At 44.9% G+C, this 23,579-nt stretch overlaps 1 protein-coding gene across 1 annotated transcript in view; it reads left to right on the top strand.

Moving 5' to 3' along the window:
* Positions 1 to 526: 526 nt before the first annotated feature.
* LOC126195244 (facilitated trehalose transporter Tret1-like) overlaps positions 527 to 23,579 on the top strand; it is a 56,235-nt gene continuing 33,182 nt past the window's right edge. Inside the window, exons 1-2 of the mRNA XM_049933772.1 lie at positions 527 to 728; positions 12,980 to 13,268. Coding sequence (XP_049789729.1) covers positions 527 to 728; positions 12,980 to 13,268 — 491 coding nt within the window. The remainder of the gene's footprint in view (positions 729 to 12,979; positions 13,269 to 23,579) is intronic.

Below are 23,579 nucleotides of genomic sequence, written 5' to 3' on the forward strand. Positions count from 1 at the left end.
ACGTTACTTTCTCCTCAGACCACTCCAACCGTCATGCAACTCGTGTCAGCATCAAAAGTAGACAAAATAACGGAGTAAATTTTTCTGTACTGCTAGCGCCGAAGCGGAAAGGATGCGAACTGCCTTCGACGTTTCGCTAAAAGATAGAGAACTAGCGGAACACGAGCGAGCACTAGCGAATGTGAACCGAGCACGACTGAATGCAGTTCCCTCGCGCTCGCCTACCGTTTACACCCGACAGAATTCTCGTTCGCCGATCCTCGCGTTCGCTCTGGTGTAACCAGGCGTAACGCGCAGTGTTGTGGCCGTTGTTACCGCACAACGATACAAAACATCTCTACTGCTACACGACGCCCAGCTGCGTTCCGGTAATCACGTGCAGATGTCACCACTGCAAACACCCTCCATTGTTCGGTGTGTAGACAGGCCGCCTCAGTGATTTACTGCGACAACCTCTGGCGCACGCTCGGGTGGTATTTAACGCGCCGTCACGGCAGTCACTGTTTGCAATCTTCTGGTCGGCAGCATGAAGCGGTTTTCTGGAGAGGTGGCGAACGGCTATGGCGTTACCGGTGTGTACGTACCACGCGCGGCCCCAGAGACTGCCGCCAACGCCAACGCCAATGCCGCCGGCCTGGCCTCTCCAGAGAAGCAGCCTCCGGGGGCGGAGGCGCCGCGGTCTCACACCAAGCCGGCAGTCTGGCCACAGTTCCTCGCCGCCTGCGTCGGTAAGCAGAACGGCTCACGGCGGCGGCGCCATCGCCTGTGCTGCTTCTGCGCCAACAGTCGGTAAAAATGTAGTACAGCGGCTCGGTCTAACGTCCGTCCCGAGTTAAATTCGCTATGCAAGAGCAAGGTACCAAATGATTGGAAAAGAGCACAGGTAGTTCCAGTTTTCAAGAAGGGTCGTCGAGTAAATGCGCAAAACTGTAGCCCTATATCTCTGACATCGATCTGATGTGGAATTTTAGAACATGTTTTTTGCTCGCGTGTCATGTCATTTCTGGAAACCCAGAATCTACTCTGTAGGAATCAACAAGGATTCCGGAAACAGCGATCGTGTGAGACCCAACTCGCTTTATTTGTTCATGAGACCCAGAAAATATTAGATAAAGGCTCCCAGGTAGATGACATTTTCCTTGATTTCCGGAAGGCGTTCGATACAGTTCCGCACTGTAGCCTGATAAACAAAGTAAGAGCCTACCGAATATCAGACCAGCTGTGTGGCTGGATTGAAGAGTATTTAGCAAACAGAACACAGAACAGGGAATCAGTGATCATAAGGCCGTTGCAGCATCCCTGAATATGGAAGTTAATAGTAATATAAAAAAAGGGAGGAAGGTTTGTCTCTTTAGCAAGAGTAATAGAAGGCAGATTTCAGACTACCTAACAGATCAAAACGAAAATTTCTGTTCCGACACTGACAATGTTGAGTGTTTATGGAAAAAGTTCAAGGCAATCGTAAAATGCGTTTTAGACAGGTACGTGCCGAGTAAAACTGTGAGGGACGGGAAAAACCCACCGTGGTTCAACAACAAAGTTAGGAAACTACTGCGAAAGCAAAGAGAGCTTCACTCCAAGTTTAAACGTAGCCAAAACCTTGAAAGGTGGCTACACTGAGCCACAGCGCCAGAGATCGCGCTAGAGAGTATTGTTCCGCCGCCTCCACTGGCAGTGATTATTGAGAACTCGTAGTGGGCAGTGCTTTGGGAGAACTCGTGGTAGTCAGTGCTGAGATGTCGTAGTGAGGAGTGTTTGTTGAGATGAGCTAGTAGGCAGTGCTTGCTGAGATGTGATACTGAAAAGTTCTTGTTGAGATGTGATAGTAGCGAGTCGGTGTGGAGAGATTGTAATGTCTAGAGTGCTTTTCATCAATATAAATTAAGGTAACAAACTACTTTTCTTTTCTTTCTCATTATTTCAATGTCCTGAATAATGCGTCATTACAGGTTCAGTCAACAAAGCATCTGGCTTGTGTTCTTGTATTAGAGTGTAATTCTGGTTTTCTTGAGTAATTATGGTATTTCTATTTTCTTTAATTAATTCAGTATAAATGATATTTAAAATTTCTTGTGTTGTTGAAGAAGAACCGTGCCAGATGCGTACGTTGAGTCATACTTCCACACACAGAACAGTTACACTTGTGCTTTGGTTTCATAGGTTTTATAGTTGCTGGGGACTTAATTAATTAATTTCATTTCCATTTCATTCCTTGTTGTTGTTCTATGCAGTCAGATTGCGTAATAATACTAGTCAGGGCCAACCGTTACGAGACTTCGTAACCGAACAGACAGCTACTGAAGCAAAAAATTAAAATTATTTGCATTCGATTTTAATTAAGCCCCCATGCACGATTAACGAACAATTGAAATAATCGCGCTAAATCGTCAACGCGTATACAAAACAACAAATCAAATTCAGAGAAAAAATACCATTCTAAGAATGACAATTACCAAATCTACACATGCAAAATAGACTATAATTACTAAACTACAAATCACTACAACAATGCTACTGTCTACTATTTTTATAATCAGAAGATTTCCAAAGGACGATCCGAAGCAGCGGTCGCCACGTGCATGGGGGCTTAATTAAAATATAATGCAAATAATTTTTATTTTTTGCTTCAGTAGCTGTCTGTTCGGTTACGAAGTCTCGTAACGGTTGGCCCTGACTAGTATTATTACGCAATCTGACTGCATAGAACAACAACAAGGAATGAAATGGAAATGAAATTAATTAATTAAGTCCCCAGCAACTATAAAACCTATGAAACCAAAGCACAAGTGTAACTGTTCTGTGTGTGGAAGTATGACTCAACGTACGCATCTGGCACGGTTCTTCTTCAACAACACAAGAAATTTTAAATATCATTTATACTGAATTAATTAAAGAAAATAGAAATACCATAATTACTCAAGAAAACCAGAATTACACTCTAATACAAGAACACAAGCCAGATGCTTTGTTGACTGAACCTGTAATGACGCATTATTCAGGACATTGAAATAATGAGAAAGAAAAGAAAAGTAGTTTGTTACCTTAATTTATATTGATGAAAAGCACTCTAGACATTACAATCTCTCCACACCGACTCGCTACTATCACATCTCAACAAGAACTTTTCAGTATCACATCTCAGCAAGCACTGCCTACTAGCTCATCTCAACAAACACTCCTCACTACGACATCTCAGCACTGACTACCACGAGTTCTCCCAAAGCACTGCCCACTACGAGTTCTCAATAATCACTGCCAGTGGAGGCGGCGGAACAATACTCTCTAGCGCGATCTCTGGCGCTGTGGCTCAGTGTAGCCACCTTTCAACCTCTCAGGCAAACAGAAGCTAAACGATGTCAAAGTTAGCGTAAGGAGGGCTGTTCGAGAAGCGTTCAGTGAATTCGAAAGTAAAATTCTATGTACCGACTTGACAGAAAATCCTAGGAAGTTCTGGTCTTACGTTAAATCAGTAAGTGGCTCGAAACAGCATACCCAGGCACTCCGGGATGATGATGGCATTGAAACAGAGGATGCCACGCGTAAAGCTGAAATACTAAACACCTTTTTCCAAAGCTGTTTCACAGACGAAGACCGCACTGCAATTCCTTCTCTAAATCCTCGCACAAACGAAAAAATGATTGACATCGAAATAAGTGTCCAAGGAATAGAAAAGCAACTGGAATCACTCAACAGAGGAAAGTCCACTGGACCTGACGGGATACCAATTCGATTCTACACAGAGTACGCGAAAGAACTTGCCCCCCTTCTAACAGCCGTGTACCGCAAGTCTCTAGAGGAACGGAAGGTTCCAAATGATTGGAAAAGAGCACAGGTAGTTCCAGTTTACAAGAAGAGTCGTCGAGTATATGCGCAAAACTATAGGCCTATATCTCTGACATCGATCTGTTGTAGAATTTTGGAACTTGTTTTTTGCTCGCGTATCATGTCATTTCTGGAAACTCAGAATCTACTCTGTAGGAATCAACATGGATTCCGGAAACAGCGATCGTGTGAGACCCAATTCGCCTTATTTGTTAATGAGACCCAGAAAATATTAGATACAGGCTCCTAGGTAGATGACATTTTCCTTGACTTCCGGAAGGCGTTCGATACAGTTCCCCACTGTCGTCTGATAAAGTAAGAGCCTACGGAATATCAGACCAGCTGTGTGGCTAGATTGAAGATTTTTTAGCAAACAGAACACAGCATGTTGTTCTCAATGGAGAGACGTCTACAGACGTTAAAGTAACCTCTGGCGTGCCACAGGAGAGTGTTATGGGACCACTGCTTTTCACAATATATATAAATGACCTAGTAGATAGTGTCGGAAGTTCCATGCGGCTTTTCGCGAATGATGCTGTCGTATACAGAGAAGATGCAGCATTAGAAAATTGCAGCGAAATGCAGGAATATCTGCAGCGGATAGGCACTTGGTGCAGGGAGTGGCAACTGACCCTTAACATCGACAAATGTAATGTATTGCGAAGGATCCTTTATTGTTTGATTATATGATAGCGGAACAAACACTGGTAGCAGTTACTTCTGTAAAATATCTGGGAGTATGCGTACAGTACGATTTGAAGTGGAATGATCATATAAAATTAATTGTTGGTAAAGTGGGTGCCAAATTGAGATTCATTGGGAGAGTCCTTAGAAAATGTAGTTCATCAACAAAGGAGGTGGCTTACAAAACACTCGTTCGACCTATACTTGAGTATTGCTCATCAGTGTGGGATCTGTACCAGGTCGGGTTGACAGAGGAGATAGAAAAGATCCAAAGAAGAATGGCGCGTTTCGTCACAGGGTTATTTGGTAAGCGTAGAGATGTTTAGCAAACTCAAGTGGCAGACTCTGATAGAGAGGCGCTCTGCATCGCGGTGTAGCTTGCTGTCCAGGTTTCGAGAGGGTGTGTTTCTGGATGAGGTATCCAATACATTGCTTCCCCCTACTTATGCCTCCCGAGGAGATCACGAGTGTAAAATTAGAGAGATTCGAGCGCACGGAGGCTTTCCGGCAGTCGTTCTTCCCGCGAACCATACGCGACTGGAACAGGAAAGGGAGGTAATAACAGTGGCACGTAAAGTGCCCTCCGCCACACACCGTTGGGTGGCTTGAGGAGTATAAATGTAGATGTAGATGAAAGCCCTTCTCAAGTCTGTGATCCTCGCAGAATCGGTGATGTTTACCCCGACCGCACACTACGCCGCCATCGCGCCCCTCCGAAGTCAACAGTCACTCTCTAGACTGGCCCTCAGCGGGCGCTTCGCTTCCTCCGGTATCCCCGTCTTTTTTTCTTTTTCTTGTGCCTTTGTCCCGAATCTGCGCAGAGTCGGCACAACGGGTTTGTCACAGTTAATTTAAATGGTGGACGGATGCCCTTTCTGTACCAGGCCAGGAAGGAATGGATGAAAAATCTTCCAAGTGTCTGCAAATCGTGTAACTCAGGCAAGACTTGGTTTTTTTTTTCTTTTTTTGAGTCACCAGTCTTCTTACTGGTTTGATGCGACCCGCCACGAATTCCCCTCCTGTGCCAATCTCTTCATCTCAGAGTAGCACTTGCTACGTCCTCAGTTATTTGCTGGATGTATTCCAATCTCTGTCTACCTCTACAGTTTTTACCTCTACAGCTCCGTCTAATACCATGGTAGTCGTTCCCTGTTGTCTTAGCAGATGTCGTATCACCCTGTTCCTTCTCCTTATCAGTGTTTTCCACATATTCCTTTCCTCTCCGATTCTGCGCTGAACCTCCCCAATCCTTACCTTATCAGTCCACCTAATTTTCAAACTTCGTCAGTAGCACCATATCTCAGTTGCTTATACTCTCTTCTGTTCCGGTTTTCCCAAAGTCAGTGTTTCACTATCATACAATGCTGTGCTCCAAACATATATTCTCAGAAATTTCTTCCTCAAGTTAAGGCCTATGTCTGATACTAGTAGACGTCTCTTGACAATGCTAATCCTCCTTGCTCCTTCCGTCATTGGTTATTTTGCTTCCTAGGTAGTAGAATTCCTTAACTTCATCTACCTCGTGACCATCAAAAAAATGGTTCAAATGGCTCTGAGCACTATAGGACTCAACTGCTGTGGTCATAAGTCCCCTAGAACTTAGAACTACTTAAACCTAACTAACCTAAGGACATCACACACATCCATGCCCGAGGCAGGATTCGAACCTGCGACCGCAGCGGTCGCGCGGTTCCAGACTGTAGCGCCCAGAACCGCTCGGCCACTCCGGCCGGCCTCGTGACCATCACTCCTGATGTTAAGTTTCTCACCGTTCTCATTTCTGCTACTTCTCATTACTTTCGTCTCTCTTCAATTTACTCTCAGTCCATGTTCTGGACTCATTAGACTGTTCATTTCATTCACCAGATCATTTAACTCTTCTTCACTTTCACTCAGGTTAGCAATGTCATCAGCGAATCCAGCCATTGATAGCCTCTTGCTTGCATTTCAATTCCAGTTTTAATCGTTTCTTTTATTTCCATCATTGCTTCTTCGATGTACAGATTGAGCAGCAGGGGCAAAAGACTACATCCCTGTCTTACACCCTTTTTAATCCGAGCACTTCGTTCTTGGTCGTTCATTATTATTCCCTCTTGGCTCTTGTACACACTGTATATTACCCGTCCCTCCCAATGGCTTACCCCTGTTTTTCTCAGTATATCGAACATCTTGCACCATTTGACATTGTCGAAAGCTTTTTGCAGATTGACAAATTTTACGAACACGTCTTGAAGTTTCTTTACTTGGGTACCAACCCATTATTCATCTAGATGCGTGTGAAAAACAACGTTGAAACAACATCCAGGCTGCACCGACTCTTATAGTGAGTATAGCTGGAGGATTCGATCCTGCACCGGTGCCCCTCACCATTCCGTAAGCGGTACTTTAACACGCATTGTTATCAGGAGGGGGGGGGGGGGGGGTTCCCTTTTGGAATCTCCATCACTTGATCACTCGGTTGGCACTACATACCCAAATAGACGTCACAGCTAGTAACTACGCACTACTGGTGTCCACCAGTATCTGATGCTAATGGTGACTGAGTTCTTAAGTAGACCACACAGCGGAGGTCGTAGGTCTCCTGTTCGCAACCCAGAACACAAACAGTGTACCCAGTCTGTCAGCGTGTAGAGTGAATTATGTGTAAAAATAAGAGAAATTTTTCTAAATGTTTGCGTAGCGTTTGTCTGAGGCGAAATTTGGGAATCAGATCGATATTAACCTGGTGAGACGAGGGAAACCGCCTAAAAACCACATCCAGACTGACCGGAACACAGATTCACAGTCGTTAATATGCCGGGCGGATACTTCCCCGTCCCCGAAGCGGTCGCATTAACACCATCGGCGCCTCGTTATAACTCTGCCCCCGCGGATTACCTAGGGTAGAACAAACCACGAACGTCGTAACTCCATCGAGATAGTGACACCATAACTCATTGCGGTCAGTGAACGAAGGACAGTTTTCAGTTGGATGAACAAATGTCAGTTCAACATGTAAAGATAGCTACTTTCTATTATTGCTTTGTCCAGTTTGGCTTCTTGAGCATTGTAAATAAAAGTGTGTAAATTTTACCCATTCAACTTGTATGTCTGTGTTTGTAGTTTAAAAGATGTACCATGAATCCAGCTCCTACGACTGCAAATACAACTTGCTCTGGCGAAAAATGCGGGATGTAAGGATCAGAGATGTCTGCAGTTGTAGGAGGTGGGTATGTGGATAGCCCTTTAAACAACAAACACTAGATATACAGCTGCATGGGCAGAATTTATACTCTTTTACTTAAAAATGTTCATAGTTAAGCACGAAAAAAGCAAAACAGAAAGTAATTATTTTTCTCTACAGAACTAGCAGTCGATCATCTACCAGAATAATGTCCTTAGTTCACCAATAAGTAGCGCTTGTAAGATGGTGACAGTGGCAGACATACGCACTCGGCCTCTAGATGAGGCTTCGATGGCAGTCTTGCAATGTTCGACGTGACTTCTCCCCCAGGTTCTCCGCGTGCGCCGACTTTCAAGGAGGAGCGGATGAACACTAGGGTGAGGGTGCGGCGACCTCTGTTTGTGTATGCAGCACCACCCATCGATTTCGGAATGAACGAAGCGTCCACTGCAGGTCCATCTCGAATTCTTGGAGGGGGAAGAGGTAGCGTCGTGGTCGATCATTACAAACACGGCCAACACTGCAGCCTCAGTTCGGTGTCTACAGATTTAAAACAAATGCAGCACTAAATCTACAGTACAGCCATTGACTTCCAGAATGAAATCTTTCTTGAAACCATCCCCCAGCCTGTCGCTAAGCAGTACCCTCGCTCTATTCTTTCTTCCAGGAGTGCTACTCCTGCAAGTTTTCCGGAAGTCTGGAAGGTAAGAGATGAGTTTCTAGCGGAAGTAAAAGTGCGAGGACGGGTCGTGAATCGTGTTTGGGTAGCTCAGCAGGTAGAGCACTTGACCCGAGAATGCGGAAGTCCCAAGTTCGAGTCCCGGTCCACACAACAGTTGTAATCCTCCAAAAAGTCTCAGTCTTTTACTTGTTCGGTGTTTTCTACCAACGCAACTGAGTGGTCAGCTCACGTAACGGCCATGCAGAGGATCCGACTTCAGTTCCCAGAACGGCTAGCGATTTTTCCTTTGCGAGAGAACTGGAACGGGGTCCACTCAGCTTCTTGATGACAGTTGAGGACCTACTTGAATGAGAAGTAGCGAGTCCAAGGTCTGGGAGCTGACAACGATGGGGAGAGCGATCTGCTGGCGCCGTGCCCCTCCGCACCACATCCGGATGACGCCAATGGCAGAGGATGATGCGGCGACCGGTCGGCACTGAATGATCAGATATCATCGGAGCGCGTTGCCCATCATCAGTGTTTACTTCCACGAGTTTAGGGGCGATATCTCAAGGTGGTTGCAGCGTTAAGAACAGTGCTACCAACAAAAGCAACATTAAGATGTCTGCCACAGTCATACAAAACACGTTACATAGGCTCCATTATATGGCAACTGAAAGTCCTCTCGCTCTTACGTACGCTTTACGGAGAGGCCAACAAAATTGTCACCTGAATGTAAAATTAATTCGGAGTAAAGTAATAGATTTATAAAATAATCGTCTTATACACCACCGTCCAACAGTTATCCAGGGTATTTTACTATTGCGATATGTCTGTTTGGACGACCAAAAGGTTTCTGGAGACAGAAAAAGGCAGAGGGACCCAATAACAATACCGCCACGGAACGCCTTTCCAATCCTCTGTAAGGCAAAGAAAAATGAAGGCATTAGGCGATGGACCTTCTAAATGCATGACTCAAACAAACAAGAAGTTTGCAGATTTCAAGAGATATTGGCAAATTACACATTACTCAGCAAAATAAAGTTTTAGTAAAAAAAAAAAGCTATATGTATGAAACTTCCTGGCAGATTAAAACTGTATGCCGGACCGGGACTCGAACTCGGGACCTTTGCCTTTCGGAGGCAAGTGGTGCTCTACGAACCAATCACGACTCACGACCCGTCCTCGCAGCTCTACTTCCGCCAGTACCTCGTCTCCTGCCTTCCAAACTTTACAAAAGCTCTCCCGCGAGCCTTGCAGGACTAGCACTCCTGAAAGAAAGGATGTTGCGGATATATGGCTTAGCCACAGCCTGGGGGAATGTTTCTACAATGAGATTTTCACTCTGCAGCGAAGTGTGCGCTGATATGAAACTTCCTGCAAGGTTCGCAGAAGAGCTTCTGTAAAGTTTGGAAGGTAGGAGACGAGGCATTGGCGGAAGTAGAGCTGTGATGAGTGGTTGTGAGTCGTGCTTGGGCAGCTCAGCTGAAGCCGACACGGTAGCTCAGCGTGTTCGGTCAGAGGGTTAGTAGCCCTCTGTAATAAAAAAAAACTGTGTTAACCGATCAAAGACGAATTTTAACGGATGTCTTACGACGTCCGCTCCGAGCACATACAACGAACGAAAAACGAACAAAACGAGAACATAAAAAAAGGAGTTGGTAGAGCACTTGCCCGAGAAAGGGAAAGGTCCCGAGTTCGAGTCTCGGTCTGGCACAAAGTTTTAATCTGCCAGGAAGTTTCATATCAGCGGACACTCCGCTGCAGACTGAAAATCTCATTCTGGAAACTATATGTATATTATGTAGAGTGAGAAAAATGGCTTTCTGGCATACCAGCGACAGTTGCTATCATAACGAAATGAAAACTCCAAGCTGGCCATTCGTATGTAAGGACACGCCCTGAGCAAAATTTTACGGAACGCTTGTGGAAGAGGTATGCACCCACTGGCACAACACTTTGCTGTTGAGCTTGATGCAACGCACTTCTGTATCTGCTCGGACGGAGCAGCCGCTCATGATTTTGTTATGAATGTGAAGATTCACTAGTTACTGTTGTTATGGTCTTCAGTCCAGAAACTGGTTTGATGCAGCTCTCCATGCTACTCTATCCCGTTAATTCTGAAGTTAGTCTTCGTTTAGCACTATGTACGTAGGGACAGACGAGTCCGAAACACGTAGCTTGCGTGGAGGGCAATGTGTGGGATGTATTGCAGCTTTTAATCAAATTGGTCATATTAGTAATGCCTAAGGCACTCAGATACCAAGTTCATATATAATAATGTGACATGCCATCATCATCACTATTATTATCCGTTATTTATCATCATCATAAATTTAATTATAAAAATAAAAAACTGTTGATTTTGCATAAAAAGGAGATTTTCGAAATATGAACGTTGGATAAAGTCGAGTTACGGACCTAAACTATAGGATTTGTTAATTTCGATCAAAAAAGTCTAAAAATGGCCTACAATTGGATAAAAATGGCTTATTTTGGAAGTTGGGTGATACATATATTTTCCTGCTACTTACATCCTCCTTTTAAGACGCTGTTCATTTTGTTCAATTGCTCTTCCAAGCCCTATGCTGACAGAATTAAAATGTCATCGGCAAATCTCAATGTTTTTATTTCTTCGGCCTGGATTTAAATTCCTACTCCCAATTTTTCTTTGGTTTCCTTTACTGCTTGCTCCTTGCACAATTTGAATTACATTGGCTACAACCCCGTCACACTCCCTTCTCAACCATAGCATGCCTTTCATGCCCCTCGAATCTCCCTCCGTCGTCTGGTTTCTGTAAATCCCCCCCTCTCATGAACCATGGACCTTGCCGTCAGTGGGGTGGCTTGCAGCCTCAGCGATACAGATAACCGTGTTCTAGGTGCAACGACAACGGAGGGGTATCTGTTGCGAGGCCAGACAAACTGTGGTTCATGGGCAGGGGCAGCAGCCTTTTCACTACTTACAGGGGCAACAGTCTGGATGATTAACTCATGTGGCCCTGTAACAACAACCGAAACGGCCTTGCTGGGCTGGTACTGCGAAGCAATGGGAAACTACAGCCGTAATTCTGCCCGAAGGAATGCGGCTCTGCTGTATGGTTGAATGATGATGGCGTCCTCTTGGTTAAAATATTCCGGAAATAAAACAGTCCCCCATTCGGATCTCCAGGTGGCGACCACTCGAGAGGATGTAGTCATCAGGAGAAACAAAACAGGCGTTCTACGGATCGGAGCGTGGAATGTTACGTCCCTTAATCGGGCAGGTAGGTTACAAAATTTACAAAAAGGGAAATGGATAGGTTTGTGGCAGGAGGAACAGGACTTCTGGTCAGGTGAATACATGATTATAAATGCAAAACCAAATAGTGGTAAGATCAGCAGATCAAAACATAAATGTGAGTAAGCTACCACCAACATCATAGTGAACGCTTTATTGTAGCCAAGGTTGACACAAGCGCAATTTTATATGTAAACTAGCTCCGCACATGATGAAGAGATTGAAGAAATGTATGATGAGATAAGAGCAAGTATTCAGATTGTTAAGGGAGACGAAAATTCAATTGTGATGGGGGACTGGAATTCGATTGTAGGAAAAGGAAGAAAAGGAAAAATAGTGGATGAATATGGGCTGGGATAAAGGGACGAAAGAGGCAGCCACTTGGATAATTTTGTACAGTGCACAATTTTATCATCGCTAACACTTCGATTAAGAATCATAAAAGAAGGCTGTATACGTGGAAGAATGGCTCTGAGCACTATGGGACTCAACTGCTGAGGTCATTAGAACTAGTTAAACCTAACTAACCTAAGGACATCACAAACATCCATGCCCGAGGCAGGATTCGAACCTGCGACCGTAGCGGTCTTGCGGTTCCAGACTGCAGCGCCTTTAACCGCACGGCCACTTCGGCCGGCCTATACGTGGAAGAGACCTGTAGACAGTACAACGTTTCTGACTCGTTGTATAAAGGTAAGACAAAAATTTCGGAACCAAATTTTAAACTGAAGACATTTGCAGGGGCAGATGCGGATTCTGACCACAATTTGTTGGTTATGAGATGCCTGAAATTTGACCTTCTCGGTACATTCTTGACACTGTGGATCTCGGCATATTGAATTCCCTAACGATTTCTGAACAGGACTGTCCCTTGCTTGTAGCTCCCTCTACCATTCCGCAATCAAAGTTTATTAGTTCCCGTCGTGAGGCCATAATCACGTCGGAATCCTTTTCGCCTGAATCGCCAGAGTACAAATGACAGCACCGCCAAAGCACTGCCCTTTTATACCTCGTGTACGTGGTACTCAAAAATTGTTCAAATGGCTCTGAGCACCATGGGACTTAACATCTAAGGTCATCAGTCCCCTAGACTCAGAACTACTTAAACCTAACTAACCTAAGGACATCACACACATCCATGCCCGAGGCAGGATTCGAACCTGCGACTGTAGCAGCAGCGCGGTTCGAGACTGAAGCGCCTAGAACCGCTCGGCCACAGCAGCCGACCTTCGTGGTACTAACGCCATCTGTGTATGTGCTGTCCCACGACTTCTGTGACCTCATTGCCCTCATTGTACTGTGCACTTGCTCACATTACGTCCGCTCGAGTGACAGACAGTACAGCGTGCATTGCTGGCGTTGTGCGCAGTGAACCTGAACACGTTCGCGTTCGGCTCGTCGATGGTGTGGCCGGCGATGGCGCTGCCGCAGCTGCAGTCGGCCGAGGACGGCGTGGTGTCGCAGCCGCTGACGGTCGACGAGGGCTCCTGGGTGTCGTCGCTGCTCGCCGTCGCAGCCGTCGTCTTCACGCCCGTCTTCTCCGCACTCACCGAGTTCGTCCCTCGCAAGCCGTTCGGCTACCTCACCGTGGCGCCGCTGCTCGTCTCCTGGATCCTCAAGATCGCCTCCACTAACACGGGGTACCTCTACATCGCAAGGTGCGCTCTACTACCGTCTTATCAAATCGGTACTGGACGGGAAAACCTGCAGTCTCACAAGGGAAGGCCACGACACTGGGATCGCAGATTTACTTCAATCTCTGCACACTTTTAGTAGGCCATTAAAACAACATAATGTGCAAGGTGGACTTTTCCGGCAATTCCGAGAAAATCGCAAAAGATGTTTTAAGCGTCTATTATGTGGCGTGTGCATCCCTGTGTAGGTGCCGGACGGTAGAGTTCATGGTGGTCAGGTGGTTAGCGTTCGAGCTTCGTGAGACGAACTTTATTTTTATTTTATTTATTTAGCGTATGGCATCTACAGAGTAAAATTGCGCAATAGTATTACTTAATATAATAAACGAATTACAAATATATTATTAAATGATTGATTTCAAACAACAATATGCGAAAGATTAGGGAGACAGCCACTGCAGCTATTACAAGTCCGCATCTAACCAGGTCACCCACTGAACAGCACGTGGAGTATCATTCATGTTATCCCTCCATTCTCCTTCAAACCTCCTCGCAGGACATTCGAAGATCAGGTGAGGAATTGTTTCCTCTTCTGCACCACAGTCGCATCGTGGGTTCAAAAAATGGTTCAAATGGCTCTGAGCACTATGGGACTTAACATCTGTGGTCATCAGTCCCCTAGAACTTAGAACTACTTAAACCTAACTAACCTAAGGACATCACACACATCCAAGCCCGAGGGAGGATTCGAACCTGCGACCGTAGCGGTCACGCGGTTCCAGACTGAAGCGCCTAGAACCGCACGGCCACACCGGCTGGCTGCATCGTGGGTCATCAGTGCGTTTCCATACGTGCAGAATGGCCTTACACCTGCCGTGGTTAGACCTCACACGATTAAGTCTGCACCAAGTTCTTGTGGGCATCTGCATTCCTTCCACCCGTGTCGAAGGATCAAATTCAATGATGAGAGGATGGTGATTATTCAGCGACCAGTATTCCTTTGCTATGTCGTACCTTTCTGGGAATTTGAGGACTTCTTCTTCACATATATGTTTCCTGGATTTTAGGCGGGTAGTTGGTATATGGTCCAATATTTTTCGGATAGGTATATCTTCAGAGACAGAGGGGTCATTAATTTTCTTCAAAAAAATTGTTCAAATGGCTCTGACCATTATGGAACTTAACATCTGAGGTCAGCAGTCCCCTAGAACTTAGAACTACTTAAACCTAACTAACCTAAGGACATCACACACATACATGCCCGAGGCAGGATTCGAACCTGCGACCGTAGCGGTCGCGCGGTTCCATACTGAAGCGCCTAGAACCCCTCTGCCACTGCGGCCGGCTAATTTTCTTCCATTCTCGGATAGCTGCTTGTTGCCTTATGAGGGAGGGAGGAGCAATATTGCAAAGGGCATGAAGCCAGGGAAGTGGAGTTGACTGCAGAGTTACTGAGACAATCCTCATGGTGGCATTAAGCTGGACATCTATTTTCTTCGTGTGTGTGCTCTTGTACCACACTGGGGCGCAGTATTCTGCCGTCGAGTAAACAAGAGAATGTGCTGCGGTGGGTAGGGTGGTAGCCTGAGCTCCCCAGGAGGTTCCAGTCAGCTTTCTTAATATGTTATTTCGATTTTTTTTCTTTTGACTGGTTATTTCTAGGTGTTTTTTTATAGGTTATTGACCAGTCCAGAGTGATTCGTAGATATTTTGGATAGCTGTTGTGCGTCAATCGCTCACTGCAGAATGTTACTTGGAACTCTCATCTTGCCTCATGATTGATGATGATGATGATGATGATGTGTGTGAAATCTTATGGGACTTAACTGCTAAGGTCATCAGTCCCTAAGCTTACACACCACTTAACCTAAAGTATCCTAAGGACAAACACACACACCCATGCCCGAGGGAGGACTCGATCCGCCGCCGGGACCAGCCGCACAGTCCATGACTGCAGCGCCTCAGACCGCACGGCTAATCCGGTGCGGCCCTCATGATTGTTCAGGTGGAATACGCTTACCTCAGTTTTATTTGAATTTGGGCATAATCTCCATTTCGTAGAATACTGGTTAAGAAGTTGAAAGTCCGTTGACAGACTACCTTCCCCCTCTTCGAATGCCTTGCTCTGAGTGGCTATTGCAATGTCATCTGCATAGCAGAATTTTTGCGATTTAGTTGCTGGCATGTCGCTCGTGTATAGGTTGAAGAGAAGGGGAGCCAACACTGATCCCTGTGGGAGCTCATTGTTTATTGAGTAGGATTAACTCGTAGATTGACCTACGTTCACTCTGAAGTAGCGATTTTTCAACATGTTTTCCAGAAGCTTGGTTGTGTTGTGGCAAGGGATCGCTATTTCAGCTTGAGTCCGTCGAACCAAATGGTATGATAGGCCGCCGAGAGGTCCACGAAAGCCACATAGGTTTTTTGGGCCCTTTGAAAGCCTGACTTAATGTATGAGGTTAAGGCAAGGACTTGTTCACAGTCTTGTGAGACGAACTTTTATGAGGCGACGGTTCGTCTCCAGCTCAATTTTAATTTTTGATCTATATTTTTTTAGAAGAGGTTGGAAATACCGTTTCAATTGTAAGATTCCTTTTATTTAAAACACGACTGGTTTCGGTCTCTAATATGCCCATCATCAGGTGTTTATAACTGTATGCTGTGACCCCGAGCGCCGCAGTGGACGAGTACAGGACGCAGTGTATCACCAGCTCTGCGCTCGCTGGGGATGCACCAAGTCCTGTACTTGTCCACCGCGGCGCTCGGGGTCACCGCATGAAGTTATAAACACCTGATGATGGGCATATTAGAGACCGAAACCGGTCGTGTTCTAAATAAAAAGAACCTTACTACTGAATCGGTATTTTCTACCTCTGCTATAATGCTCAGTTGCGGATGTTCCTCCTACAGGATTGTTTGCTGTATTTTTTTTATTACTGGTCATATCAATTTATATGGCATTTGAGAGATAATAGAATTTAAAAAAAGCACGTATATTTGCATGAAGTTTTAGTGAATTTCATATTGTTTGAGAACTTACTATTTTTAATTAAATTTAATTATTAGAACAAAGAAATTTATAACTATCGACAAGTAAATGGACATACTTGGTTTTCTTGAAAACGTATGCCTGTCGTCATTTGTGAAATGCCTTACACATGCAATCTGGTAAGGTGCCCGAAACTACTTTGCGCCTCGACGCTTGGAGCTGCAGACACAGAGGTAGGCCGCATTTGGCAGTTATCCTGCGTGACGGTGAAACGTTGCTAATGTAGCAAGGACGAATAGCGTCGGTGAAAATTTTTTGAACATCACAGAATTTACACTTGCGCTACAAAAATGTAGGTTTGGGCGGAAGTGGAACCGTTGCCCCAACCACGTTCATCTTACGAAGCTCGAACGCTAATCACTTCTTTTTTTTATTTTTTTAAGGACCTTCCTGGCGCCCAAAGGGAGGAGTGGGGGCAACGTGGGCAGGGGTCGCAACCCAAGGCCTAGCCTACCACGTCCCGTTCCCATCCTCCGGGAACCAAAGAAAGTGTAGGGGACGTGGGGGTACAATGGACATCACTGGTTTATTTATTTATATTTATTTACTTTTTTAGAAAAATTAACAGGAGGTGGGCGCAGCAAGACCTCAGACCCATTGAGACTATCGACGCATAGATACGTCAGTTACATAGCACAAGCGTAAAAGTTCACTTGCGATTTACCAGAGTAGTGCACCTCACCACTTGGACATTATGTTGTTTTAATGGCCTCCTAAAGGTCCACAAAGTTTGAAGTAAATCTGCGATCCCAGATCTTCACCTCCCTTTGTCAGTAATTGTTTACGAGGTATTTCATATTATCGTTGATACTTGCTGTAGAATTTTCAATGAAACATCATCAACTTGACTTCATATCTTAAGGAGAGAAAAGCACAGTAGCAAGGTATTAGCCCCCTCAGTCCATGCTGCTTGAAAATTCCGGCCAAGATTCTGACAGTATGCAGTTATGACCTTTTGAATCTATAGCTTCTAAACTTCGCGCACATCTGTTCATTACTCGCTCCAGTTCACTGCAGTCGCTTCGTGCGCGAGTGCGAAATACAGCGTGGTTATAATTAAACTACATTAAATGCATTCGCACATGCGAATATGGACAACCACCAGCTGTATAATGGGATGACGACAATGAAAATTAGTGCCGGATCGGTACTCGAACCCAGGTTTCCCGATTATCGCAAGCGGTCGCCTTACATGTTGAAGACACTCGGCACAGCACTCCTCGAACATCCGACAAGAAGTGCCGAGCCTGCGGGCCATTAAAGTCAGCCCTCGGTCAAACTCACGACAGATGGCGCGCCCGCCCCATTCTACACAAGGACAGCACGCTCACTAATACTACATGAACCGTGAGTGTGTATGACTAGCAGTCATCCCACGCCAGGTGACTCTACCATCCCTGGACGGTTTTATGACGATAATACACTCCTGGAAATTGAAATAAGAACACCGTGAATTCATTGTCCCAGGAAGGGGAAACTTTATTGACACATTCCTGGGGTCAGATACATCACATGATCACACTGACAGAACCACAGGCACATAGACACAGGCAACAGAGCATCCACAATGTCGGCACTAGTACAGTGTATATCCACCTTTCGCAGCAATGCAGGCTGCTATTCTCCCATGGAGACGATCGTAGAGATGCTGGATGTAGTCCTGTGGAACGGCTTGCCATGCCATTTCCACCTGGCGCCTCAGTTGGACCAGCGCTCGTGCTGGACGTGCAGACCGCGTGAGACGACGCTTCATCCAGTCCCAAACATGCTCAATGGGGGACAGATCCGGAGATCTTGCTGGCCAGGGTAGTTGACTTACACCTTCTAGAGCACGTTGGGTAGCACGGGATACATGCGGACGTGCATTGTCCTGTTGGAACAGCAAGTTCCCTTGCCGGTCTAGGAATGGTAGAACGATGGGTTCGATGACGGTTTGGATGTACCGTGCACTATTCAGTGTCCCCTCGACGATCACCAGTGGTGTACGGCCAGTGTAGGAGATCGCTCCCCACACCATGATGCCGGGTGTTGGCCCTGTGTGCCTCGGTCGTATGCAATCCTGATTGTGGCGCTCACCTGCACGGCGCCAAACACGCATACGACCATCATTGGCACCAAGGCAGAAGCGACTCTCATCGCTGAAGACGACACGTCTCCATTCGTCCCTCCATTCACGCCTGTCGCGACACCACTGGAGGCGGGCTGCACGATGTTGGGGCGTGAGCGGAAGACGGCCTAACGGTGTGCGGGACCGTAGCCCAGCTTCATGGAGACGGTTGCGAATGGTCCTCGCCGATACCCCAGGAGCAACAGTGTCCCTAATTTGCTGGGAAGTGGCGGTGCGGTCCCCTACGGCACTGCGTAGGATCCTACGGTCTTGGCGTGCATCCGTGCGTCGCTGCGGTCCGGTCCCAGGTCGACGGGCACGTGCACCTTCCGCCGACCACTGGCGACAACATCGATGTACTGTGGAGACCTCACGCCCCACTTGTTGAGCAGTTCGGCGGTACGTCCACCCGGCCTCCCGCATGCCCACTATACGCCCTCGCTCAAAGTCCGTCAACTGCACATACGGTTCACGTCCACGCTGTCGCGGCATGCTACCAGTGTTAAAGACTGCGATGGAGCTCCGTATGCCAAGGCAAACTGGCTGACACTGACGGCGGCGGTGCACAAATGCTGCGCAGCTAGCGCCATTCGACGGCCAACACCGCGGTTCCTGGTGTGTCCGCTGTGCCGTGCGTGTGATCATTGCTTGTACAGCCGTCTCGCAGTGTCCGGAGCAAGTATGGTGGGTCTGACACACCGGTGTCAATGTGTTCTTTTTTCCATTTCCAGGAGTGTAGGTCCGTGGTCATAACGTTCTGGCTGATCAGTGTATGTGTGCGTGAGGTTTACATATTACGCACTCTTTTCGTGCAAAACAACGAAACAACGTGTTCTCAAACAAACTTTCAGAACACGATCGCGAGATGCCTTCTCCTCCTTCATAATCTTCCCTGATCCGCCTGCAATATCCCGCGAATAGGATTGTGCTGGTTGCCAGTCCGCTGATCTGTACCGGGTGACTGTAACTAAAGTGCAGCTACTCACAGAGATACAGTGTGGGCTGAAATATCGTATGGCAGCGAAACTTGGCACATATTCTGATCATCGAATGCGTTAATGCGGAACCGACTTACACTGGAAAAAGATTAGTTCCGGTTTTGGCCACCAAAACAAATCTGTCACTGTGAATGCAAGGAAGACGCATAGAAATGTTTTCGAATGTAATGGATTAGCAATTGGACGTGGGCAGAAAAAGAACAAACAAGTGAGAAAGGCATAATGTTGACTTTATTATTAACCGCCTGAGGGCTATTAAAAAAAAAAAAAGTGACCCTCAACTACGTACCCTCTGACTCAGAGTTGAAATATTAAAAGTGTTGGCTGGTTTCGTTGTCTAGGGACTGGAATACGTAGTTGCCGCATTACAAGCCAAATACTGCTGAGTCTAAAGTATACAATACGAGTATACACTTGAATCGAATGGTTGAAGGTTCCTATCACTCGGCAGTTGCGAATTTTGAATGTTACATATAAATTTATAAATGAAAGATTGCAATTAAATAAAATCTGCAGGTACTATTTTAACGACTTTAAATGATGAGTACGATACCAGAAGTACCTTTAAGAATGCCGTTTATTACTGCAAAACACTTATTGCTGTCAATGGTCCAGCAATTAAAAAAATATAAGTTGAATAACATGGAAATAATAGATTCCTACTTCACATAATTAGTTATTAGCAACAACATAGCTCGCGAGATATTCACTTCTAAACGCATACTACGTCTTCACTGCAGAACACACGGAAATCTCACAAGTGCACAAGTCGGCACTACGAAATATTTCTGTCTCCCGTGAACACGCGCTAACTCTCAACACTCTCCAAGTACTTCCTGCAACCGTTCATCGCGCCTTCCCGTCCAGCACTTCCCTTCCATACTCTCTCCATTGACTTCGGTAGTCGCCTACTGTAATAACGAGTGCTGTGATTGGCTAGAGCGCTCCCGCCATGTCTCCAAACCAACGTACACTCACAAACATATTGAAACACATACGAAATACTGTATTTGCATTTAAATAACTTGAAATTAAATAAATATCCCTACGGCTGCACCATAAACACGCTTTAACACACATTATTAAATACATAAACAAATTAAATAAACATATATCAAAGGAATAGAAACAGAAGTAGGCCAGTAGCCTGATGTCGCCGTACATTCTAAAACACCGGAAAAATTTGACCAATTTCTTCATTAATAGTATATATCGGATATAAACAAAGACATAGATGAATAAATACATTTATAAGCATGCTGCTACCGTTTCTTCGTGTAACTGTGGAGTACTTAAGGCCTGACACGATCAACAGTGATCGGCCACTTTGACCTCCAATAACTCATGTACTATTCAAGTTGCATGTATGTAATTCATACCAATTTAGGTTCATACTACAAGACAAGTCGATCGACAAAATCGGATGAACCTGTATAATTTACAGTCAGATTTTTTTTTTTTGTCATCAGTCTACTGACTGGTTTGATGCGGCCCACCACGAATTCCTTTCCTGTGCTAACCTCTTCATCTCAGAGTAGCACTTGCAACCTACGTCCTCAATTATTTGCTTGACGTATTCCAATCTCTGTCTTCCTCTACAGTTTTTGCCCTTTACAGCTCCCTCTAGTACCATGGAAGTCATTCCCTCATGTCTTAGCAGATGTCCTATCATCCTGTCCCTTCTCCTTATCAGTGTTTTCCACATATTCCTTTCCTCTCCGATTCTGCGTAGAACCTCCTCATTCCTTACCTTATCAGTCCACCTAATTTTCAACATTCCTCTATAGCACCACATCTCAAATGCTTCAATTCTCTTCTGTTCCGGTTTTCCCACAGTCCATGTTTCACTACCATACAATGCTGTACTCCAGACGTACATCCTCAGAAATTTCTTCCTCAAATTAAGGCCGGAATTTGATATTAGTAGACTTCTCTTGGCCAGAAATGCCTTTTTTGGCATAGCGAGTCTGCTTTTGATGTCCTCCTTGCTCCGTCCGTCATTGGTTATTTTACTCCCTAGGTAGCAGAATTCCTTAACTTCATTGACTTTGTGACCATCAATCCTGATGTTAAGTTTCTCGCTGTTCTCATTTCTACTACTTCTCATTACCTTCGTCTTTCTCCGGTTTACTCTCAAACCATACTGTGTGCTCATTAGACTGTTCATTCCGTTCAGCAGATCATTTAATTCTTCTTCACTTTCACTCAGGATAGCAATGTCATCAGCGAATCGTGTCATTGATATCCTTTCACCTTGTATTTTTATTCCACTCCTGAACCTTTCTTTTATTTCCATCATTGCTTCCTCGATGTACAGATTGAAGAGTAGGGGCGAAAAGCTACAGCCTTGTCTTACACCCTTCTTAATACGAGCACTTCGTTCTTGATCGTCCACTCTTATTATTCCCTCTTGGTTGTTGTACATATTGTATATGACCCGTCTCTCCCTATAACTTACCCCTACGTTTTTCAGAACCTCGAACAGCTTGCACCATTTTATATTGTCGAACGCTTTTTCCAGGTCGACAAATCCTATGAAAGTGTCTTGATTTTTCTTTAGCCTTGCTTCCATTATTAGCTGTAACGTCAGAATTGCCTCTCTCGTCCCTTTACTTTTCCTAAAGCCAAACAGATCGTCACGTAGCGCATTCTCAATTTTCTTTTCCATTCTTCTGTATATTATTCTTGTAAGCAGCTTCGATGCATGAGCTGTTAAGCTGATTGTGCGATAATTCTCGCACTTGTCAGCTCTTGCCGTCTTCGGAATTGTGTGGATGATGCTTTTCCGAGAGTCAGATGGTATATCGCCAGACTCATATATTCTACACATCAACGTGAATAGTCGTTTTGTTGCCACTTCCTCCAATGATTTTAGAAAATCTGATGGAATGTTATCTATCCCTTCTGCCTTATTTGACCGTAAGTCCTCCAAAGCTCGTTTCAATTCCGATTCTAATACTGGATCCTCTATCTCTTCTAAATCGACTCCTGTTTCTTCTTCTATCACATCAGACAAATCTTCACCCTCATAGAGGCTTTCAATGTATTCTTTCCACCTATCTGCTCTCTCCTCTGCATTTAACAGTGGAATTCCCGTTGCTCTCTTAATGTTACCACCGTTGCTTTTAATGTCACCAAAGGTTGTTTTGACTTTCCTGTATGCTGAGTCTGTCCTTCCGACAATCATATCTTTTTCGATGTCTTCACATTTTTCCTGCAGCCATTTCGTCTTAGCTTCCCTGCACTTCCTATTTATTTCATTCCTCAGCGACTTGTATTTCTGTATTCCTGATTTTCCCGGAACATGTTTGTACTATAACACTCCTGACTGCTGTTATTACTGCACCATAACCTCAATGCTAGAAACAGGTTGTGACATTTAGCTCTTTTGTAAAAGCAATTATAGTGCAAATCAACAGAGCAGTGTTACCCTCTGAGAGGAATTTTGTTAAATTGACCGTGTTGTACCCAACGGAAGTGGCTTATCGGAAATGAAAATTAGAATTACGTAAATATTTAAAACAGTACCAAACGTAATTTTGCCTATTTGCACTGTTCAACGGATAAAGAAAACGGCCGCCAGCCTAACTAGGCAAGAGAAAGATTAACATTCTCGATAAGGAAAATAGGTATAAGTAACTATAACAGACAAACACAACCTAAACTTGGCCACACACGAGTGCAATGTTTTCTGACACACCTATGTTTTAAGATAGAAGCTAACGACTGGAGCAGCACAAAAAAACTATTTGCACAGTTATAACACGTACAGAAAAAAACACTATCACTTTCAGGGCTTACATAAAGTGAATGGTCTTTATAATATTACTATTAACATGCACTTCTAATGCACAAGATACACAAACACTTAGCAAACATGAATATATAAAGTTTCACAACAGCAGCTTTCTCACTTTTACTACTGCGAAACACAATACTGACCAAATTGCAAGAAACTGACTCACCTTTTAGGATTTATTACAGACAATAATGTGATCATTTACTAAGCAAAACGTTATAAGCCTCAGTCTTGAGAAATTTTAATTTGAAGTTGGCAACAAAACATTAATAAGCATTTTTACTAAGAATGTTATTTTCAGCAAGCATCATTAACTCTAACTCACTTTCTTGCCACATTAACTGTAACTTTACTACGTTCAAGAGGCATTAATTAGAAAACT

Source organism: Schistocerca nitens, chromosome 7 (assembly GCF_023898315.1).
Source record: "Schistocerca nitens isolate TAMUIC-IGC-003100 chromosome 7, iqSchNite1.1, whole genome shotgun sequence".
In the NCBI taxonomy this organism is placed as follows: domain Eukaryota; kingdom Metazoa; phylum Arthropoda; class Insecta; order Orthoptera; family Acrididae; genus Schistocerca; species Schistocerca nitens.